Below are 8,316 nucleotides of genomic sequence, written 5' to 3'. Positions count from 1 at the left end.
GCGATAAAGTAAGTAAATTGCAAAGGCCAAAATTTAGAGAACTTACTTTACCAATGATGGGCAATCACATAGACATGCGCATGTTAAGTGGCTCGATTTCTACACTATAAGGCTTATCAAAGTGAAGCCACAAGGATGATCGGACTAGCCACGAGCTTGTGGACTATGTCGGGTCCTCATGACTCCGGCTTGATCAAAGAGCGACCCGGGTCGCGAGCATGCGGACCGAGGTGGGTACTCTTGACACCATGAAAGAAACTTCGGGATTGAGATGGGCGACTCGCACCGCGATCATGCGGTCGGAGTGGCAAACATCTCAATACCATCCTAGATGATCCTAATGCGGCCCAGGTCCGGCGGCGGGTTGTGTGTGCAATAGTGTAGTGCTAGATGCAAGGCATGCACAACATTTTATATCAAGCAACACTTCATATATGAAAATAAACCATACATTCCTACACCTCCCTACAAAACAAAGGTTAGCAAACACTTCCCCTTATACCTCCCATCCTGCAAAACATTTAACACCTTAAATGTTAGGGACGCACTGGGATCCTCGCTGCCAAACAAAAACATTTTTTTCAAAAGAAAATTGGCCTAAGTCCACTAAAAGTTTTAACTCAAGTCCCAATGAGTCGCCAAGCTGTCGCGACCAATTTTTTTTCGGGGTGTGAACCACCTAGGGTTTGGCTAATGGATTGTTAAGCCTAGACTTAATTCGGGCTCTCCCAAGCCCATACCATTCGCGACTTAAGTTTAAGTTCTTAACATGCAATTGATTTTCAATTAGGAGTCGCCACTAATCTATTTTTGGTGGGTCGATTAGAAACCCAAGTAAAATAATGGGAGAATTATTTTACTCCTACGAACCAGAGACTATGGGTACGGGACTTGGTTACGCTAAAATTCTCTAACGCCCTTTCGGTACCTTTCTTTTTATTTTAATAAATGTTTGGCAAGCAGTTTGGATTGATTTTAAATCTATTTTCCTAACATGTGAGGTGACCATGCAGGTGCACAAACCACCAATTTAACACTCAAGAAAAAATGAATAAATTGCAGTGACTTACCTCAAAGCAACGAAAGCATCTGCAATGTTAAATTAAAATCCACATCAACAACCCTAGATATGGTTTCTAATTAACACACAATTTTTATTTTGTTTTCACTTTTTAATGAAAATCATGCAATATGCAATGCAATATTAACTAAATGACCTAATTCTAATAACATGTAATTTGAATGGCCTAGCAAAAAATAATAAATGTCATGCATCTCAATGAATTCTAACCCTAATGACGTGCATATGACAATTTTTCTTTTTCCTAAAAGAATACATTTTTTATCCTAAGAAATAAAGACAAATCAACCTATGGCATTTTTTATGTTTTTTTTTTTTTATGAAATTCGAAATTAGGTGAAATATGAAAATTACCTAATTAGATTAAGATCCTATTTAATTTATATTAAGAATTAGGTTGAGCCACATCCTAATTTAAACTAAAATATTATCTTAACCTAGATAATCCTAAAATGCAATCCATTTAATAAAATACCTAAACCTATAGTAAATTAAGAAATTATCTAAATTAACTTAAGTGCAATTTCTATCCTAATATGCAATGACGTGCAAAATGTACCCTAATTCTACATGAATTATGCATGATGATTTTTTTTATGTTTTTCCTTTTTCCTTTTTTTTTTAAATTTCAAAATTAATAATTGCCAAATAATTAAACATGCAATCCAAATTAAAAGAACTAGCAACCTAAATGAATTGATTTGATTTTTTTATTTTTTTAAAATTCGAAATAAAATACCTATTGTGAACATGCAAACCCTAAAGCTACATTTTCTATTTTTTTTTTAAGAAAATTAATTTAAGCAACACCACATCAAATCAAGCCATATTGATACACAAATTGACGAACCATATCTCGAGCATGAGATCGGTTGGCCAATTTCACATAAATCACGAATCGGATCTCGAGCGGGAGATCGGATTGGCAATTTTAAGTGATTGCGAGTCGGATTTCGAGCTTGAAAATCGGACCGAGAATCACTAATTTCCAGGCAATTTCATGTCATGGAATTTCAATTTCAGATTAAGGAATAATTACACTAAAAAAGATAAAATAAAATAGCAAAAATAATTAAAAAAAAAATAAAATAAAGAAAATACCTAAATTTTCTTTCACTTTTCTTTTCTTTTCCTTTTTCCTGAAAAAGAAAAAGAAAAAGAATAAAATAAAATAAAGCTGGTGGGTCCGGCGAGGGGAGCCTCCGGCTAGGGTTCCGCAGGGCGTGACGGTGGCGCGGCACCAGGGGGCTTCGGCGCGGGTCGTCGGGACAGCTCGCAGTCGTCGGGCGGAAGAGGACCGCGGCCCTGGCCGGGTGCGGGCGTCGCGGCGTGCACGGCGGTGTCGGGACAGGAGCACCGGAGCTTCGGACTGCAGGTGGAGAGATCCGGACGCCTGCGGATCGCGGATCTCGCCGCGGCGAGGTGGGACGAACGACGGCGCTTCGGGTCCATCGCGGGGGCGGGCGGACTCCTGCACGCAGGTCGGTGGCAAGGCGCTGCTCACGGGGCTGACGGACGCGGTGGAGGCGGATCGTGGTGGTGCGGCGCGGCGGAGATGCGGAGGTAGCCGGTGGAGGCGGTGCCGGCGCGGTCGACGACGTTGGCACGCGGCGCGGCGCGCGGGGGCAACCCGGCGAGGAAGATGAACAGTGGCGTCCCCTTTCTTTTTTTTTTTTCTCTTTTTCTCACGTCACTCCTTGTCTCGTACTCTCTCTCTACTGTTTCCTTCTGCAGACATGACTTTTCTTTTCTTTTTTTCTGACTTTTTTTCTCTTCAAGACAAACCAAAGACAAACGGAAGAAAGCAATTTTTTTCTTGATTTTTCTTTCGAATCCCCGCTCACCAGACCCCAAGAACTCCTCACGTAATTGCTCTTCAAAAATTTCGAAAATCCCCCCCCTTTGTCCGTACGTGTGCAACGCCTTTTATAGGGGAAAATTTTAGATCTTTGAAGCAAATTTTATTTCCAATTTCACTCGTGCATAATTTTCTGAATATATCATTGCACTACATGTGATATTCTCTTTTGTATTTTTCACATATTCTATCCAAAAAATTCCCTTTTTGCACGAAATACACCTCGCAAAGTGTATATTACCCAAATATGTGAAAATCCTAATGCAATATAACACAAAATAAAATTTCCCTAAACTATATGCCATGTGATTTTTTTATTTTATAGCAAAAATTAACCCTAAAAATTTAGGTGTCAACAACAAGCCTTGTATAAACATGTAGCATAGTTTATCAAATTCCACAAAACCACCGCACTGCATTCCTATCACACCTTTTATTCTCTTATTCTCAACAAAGACAAGAACAACAACACTCACCAGCCCAACATGCTTAGCTCCAAATAGAGTGACTCAAACTCTTCTTGTCTCCTTTTCAGTTTAGCACAACAATACATATTTAACACATTACTTAAACAATACATGACCGGAGATCGGCTCAGTAGTCATAAGGGTTTGCAATAAGATAAGCCTCGATGGCCTCGACCATCGCGCACAACTCCTCTTTCCTGGCATTGATCTCCTCCTCGGGGATGTCCACCTCCTCGCCAATGGTGAAGTAACTAGCCGCGCACTTCAACACCAAGCCTCCCAATGCTAATGCGATGATCTTCACCTCATAGCTGATCTTCTCAAAGGTGGTGCCCAAAGCACTTCGCCCTCGATGATTGAGTAGCAAAAGAGGTGAAGTTCTCCTTGTCCAGGTCCTCAACCTTGTGCTTCGCTATCTTGTACTAACTGCCTATCAATGTAACAAAAAGTCACATTCACATTTAGAACTCGCAAGTTTCAATATCACAAGCACCAATCTTCATGGTGTCCATCAGGCCATTTAGGAATTAACCCAATTGTTCTTACCACAATCCAATACAACTGACTTAGACATAGCCCAACTTTGCCTAATCAAAATCCGAGTCACATAATCACTCGTGTAAAGTTAAATGGTTAGAAACATCTTAAGTAACCGAGTCATATTTCTATCTTTTTCCATATTCATTATATTTTTCCATAAGGTTGAACCCGCCTTGATTCAGAGCGATCCTAAGTTTCTAATACGGATGGACTAACCTTCGCCAAAAGTCATCAACTTGATGGTCCCGGGACCCCCATCGCCCTCGAGGACTTCAACGCTCTTGGCGGCTTGCAGGAGGACCTTGGGGAGGAGGTTATCGGCATCGAGGATAGCAGCCTTGAATATCCTGGCTCGAGGAATGGGGGACAGGATATCGAAGCGAAAAGTGACAACACCCATGACCGGATCCTAACAGAGTTGCTGAAACTGAGAAGGAGGTGATGATCTGGAAGTAGTGATGAAGTTGGTCTCTGGGACTTGGGAGTGAAGAGAAGAGGCTGAGTTGAAGTTGACATATATAGAGAGAGGGGGACTGAGTGTGAAGGGTTCTGATGTGACATCCTGAAATTCGACCCCGTTTCGATAAAGTGAAATGTGCATATCGTCAGCGCCCCTATGGTCCTTTTTCTCTGAGCTGATCACTCACGAGTTAGCCAACTTATTGGGTGAAGCCGTTAAGGGATATACCGCGGTAAAATCCCTAAAAGCTACCTAATTGGTTGGATTGGACTAAAATCGCGTCCGATCGATTTTAATCATGAAATTTAACTCGGTTTTGGGAATCGAATATTCGGACGTGTCATAATTCATTTTTAGGATCTTGTCTCATTGTCGTCAAATTTATGACGAGTCCGAAATTTCAATAAAGAAATTATCGGAGGAAAAATGAAGACCAAAAGAAAATAGAAAGGGAAAGAGAGAAAAGAAAAAGAATAAAATAAGACTAATTTATTTTATTTTTATTTTATTTCTTTTCTCTCTCTTTTCTCTCTTTTTCTCTCTTTTCTCTCTCTCTTCTCTCCCCTTTTCCCCCGTGCGGATTCCCCCTCCCCACGCCTGCCCTCTCTTTCTTTTTCTTTGACCAGTCAAAACCCCTATCCCTTCTCTCTTTCTTCTCTCTCTCTCTTCTCCCTTCTTTCCGAACTCTCTCTTCCCTTCTTCTTGCTTGTTGAACCGAACCAGTGAGGCGGAAGAAGACGCACGATTGCAGCTCGCCGAAGCCGCCGCTCGCCGCCCGTCCCGCACCCGCGACGCTCGCCCGCGCACATCGTGCGCTCCGCCCCGCGTCCGTCGCCGCTGCCGCTCCTCCCCCGTGCGAATCAAGCCCTGCTCCGCCCCTACCTAGCCCGACCAGCCGCCTCCGGCCACCACCCAGCTCCGCCCAGCCACCGTTCGGACCCGCCGGAGCTCCCCTTACCCTCCGCCGGCCTCCCTCGCCGTTTTGGCCGCCGAGAAGCCCGGCAAGCCCGATCAGCAACCCAAGAAATGGGTTTCCAGCGGCTTTAGGCCCGCTTTTGGGCCGTTTCCGGGCCCCGAACCCGAGCCGTGCTTTGGGAAGAATCGTTCCTCGCGTCGCCCCCGTCGGATTGATCCGATTTGCGCGTGATTTGGTGAGTAATCTCACTAATCCCTGATTAGTTGGCTAATTATGCTTAAGGTTGGTTTAGCTTTAATTAATTATGTTTAGGTTGTTAGATTAGAATAAATTAGCAATTATTAGTTAATTGTGATGCGATTTAGATAAATTGATTGCGCAATTAATAAGTAGACGTGGTCTACTATTTATTGGAAGTGTCTCGGGAATTTTCCAACCCTAATTGGGCTTCAATTTGCGATTCGGGCCTAAGTGGGATTTTTGGCATTTAAATATTATTTTTGGAATTAAATTAATTATTTATTTATTTTCCGAAAATTCAACCTGAGATGGCTAGTGACCGGAATATTATGTTGATGACTATGGTGAAGTCCGTTTATTTAATCGGGCTTTATTTTGAGCTAAATTGAACTTTTAATATTAATTATTTAATTTTCGAAATTAATTAATTATTTATTTATTTATTTTCTGAAAATTCAATTGAGATGGCTAATGACCGGAATATTATGTTGATGATGGTGGTGAAGTCCGTTTATTTAATTGGGCCTTATTTTGAGCTAAATGGAATTTTTAATATTTATTAATTAATTTTCGAAATTATTTATTTATTTATTTATTTTTCGGAAATTAAGATTGAGATGTCCGACGACCGAAATCTCGTGCTGATTGTCATGGTGCAGTCCGTTTATTTATTTGAGCTTTGAATTGTGCCAAATTGAATTGAATGTGGAATTTAGGATATATATTCCTAAATGGTTGTGGTTAATTATTTCATTGAGAAATCGTTGAGTATTGATTGAAACTTGAAAGTGGTCGAGTGGGACCGTAAAGCCATTGAATCTTGAAAGGGTCGAGTGGGACCGTAAAGCCATTGAATCTTGAAAGTGGTCGAGTGGGACCGTAAAGCCATTGAATCTTGAAAGGGTCGAGTGGGACCATAAAGCCATTGAATCTTGAAAGGGTCGAGTGGGATCGTAAAGCCATTGAATCTTGAAAGTGGTCGAGTGGGACCATAAAGCCATTGAATCTCGAAAGTGGTCGAGTGGGACCGTAAAGCCATTGAGTATCGAAAGTGGTCGAGTGGGACTGTAAAGCCATTAAATATTGAATGTTGTCGAGTGGTGGACTGTGTCTTCCACCTTTGCTTAAGATGTGATTAGAGGATCGTAGTTCGTAATTGATGATTGAGATGAAATAATCGAATTGACCTAGAATGGTCCGTCTGACATGTAATCGACTAGGTCGATTGATCATTGTTTTGATTTGATGTTGTGAATTGATTGATTGAATGGAAATGACCGTGAGTGGTCTTGTTGGTATATAATCGACTAGGTCGATTTGATCGATGCTTCGATCTGTGATATGATTACTTGGGTGCCTATTATGAAATGTACTGACTTGCAGGTGGGATCTGATGCTAAGGTACGTCTTCTGACCCATGCGTGTTTAGGCAGCCTTTAGTATAATGGTTTACTAATCGAGCTTAGTGGGGTAGAACTCGCCGAGACGTAGTCTCATCCCGGCTTGGGGAAAACATTTCGGGACCCCGATGAGGAGCCGAGGAGGAATCTCGAGAAGGAGAACTCGGAGGTGAAACCCGAGAGAAGGATTTTTGGAAGAAGAAGATAATACCGAGAGAGATTTTGAGTATGACTTGAAGGGATTGAGATTCCATCTTATTTTGAGAACTCCTTTTGATGTGAATAGTTATGAAGTTCTCTAGTTGATATTTGTATAAAAGTTTGGTTATAAATTTCAATATGAAAAATATGGCCCTACGTGCTTTTCTATCCCATCGTTTTATTGTCCTGGGATTTTAATCGCTTCCGCATGTGCTTAATAAATGAAAGGTCGGCGATACATTGTCTGGGATATCGCATTATAAAATCGACCAAATGAGAGGATGTGTGCGTGCCGAGGATGGGGCGTGACATCCTGTTTAAGTGGTATCAGAGCGAAGTTGAAGATTGGAGTGATAAGGAGCGTTGACCATGGGATAGTTAGTAGGAAAGGCCTTTAAATTCGTGCCGGTGCATGTCTGTGCTAGCTGAATGCTAGAATTGTTTGTTGTGTGTTGATCGCTCACCTTCTAATCCAGTGTGGATTTGGAAGACGGGTTTCAATATAAAGACTGAACCATAAGCGAGCAGGAGCTAAGAACTCCTAGTAAGTGGACAATGTCCTCTGTGACTCGGGATGAAGCATCGACAAAGGTTGGTACCCGAGGTGGTTGAGGCAGAGTGTTGGCTCTGGCTAGCTCGAGTGTAAGAGTACCACTGCAGGTTGGTACTAGTGTAGTAGCATCGAATGATCCTAAGTTCGATAGGATCATTTTGATGCTAGTGTTCCTTGGGAATTAGATGAGCCAGGAGGCTCGGGATCAAACTGCCGTCAGTGTTGCAACCGTCATTGTCGCGTCACCTACTGAGATCCAGAGTGGAGATGTGATCCGGGAGTGAGTCATTGCATTCGAGCCGAGGTATAGATCCAGTTCAAGCAGAAATGGAAATCTATCATAGAAAAGACCGAGGTCGAGAGAAAAGTATTCTATTCCACTCACGAGGAAGGGTGGGATAGTCAAGTCAGCACCGAGTCTAAAAAATCAGGTTGTTCTGGACGTGATAATGGAGATCGGTCTTATGTCCTTCCTAGGACGCGAAATTGTTTGGAATATAGCCAGCAGGGATATTTGGTCGGGAGTGGTCCTAGCAGACCGATAGGACAACCAGAAAGAGTGTGTGCTGTCACTTGGCAGGAAATAGAATACTCACCAGT

The 8,316-nt window shown here is 42.1% G+C and overlaps 1 protein-coding gene across 1 annotated transcript; it reads right to left on the bottom strand.

The window, feature by feature from the left end:
* Nucleotides 1-3,533: 3,533 nt before the first annotated feature.
* LOC104451220 (major allergen Pru av 1) lies at nucleotides 3,534-4,346 on the bottom strand. The gene is given in 4 exon segments (XM_010065935.2): nucleotides 3,534-3,743; nucleotides 3,746-3,775; nucleotides 3,778-3,836; nucleotides 4,163-4,346. Coding segments are annotated over 4 exon segments (483 nt in total).
* Nucleotides 4,347-8,316: the final 3,970 nt, after the last annotated feature.

Source organism: Eucalyptus grandis, chromosome 2 (genome assembly GCF_016545825.1).
Source record: "Eucalyptus grandis isolate ANBG69807.140 chromosome 2, ASM1654582v1, whole genome shotgun sequence".
Classification (NCBI taxonomy): domain Eukaryota; kingdom Viridiplantae; phylum Streptophyta; class Magnoliopsida; order Myrtales; family Myrtaceae; genus Eucalyptus; species Eucalyptus grandis.
This window is presented reverse-complemented; position numbering and strand designations above follow the sequence as displayed.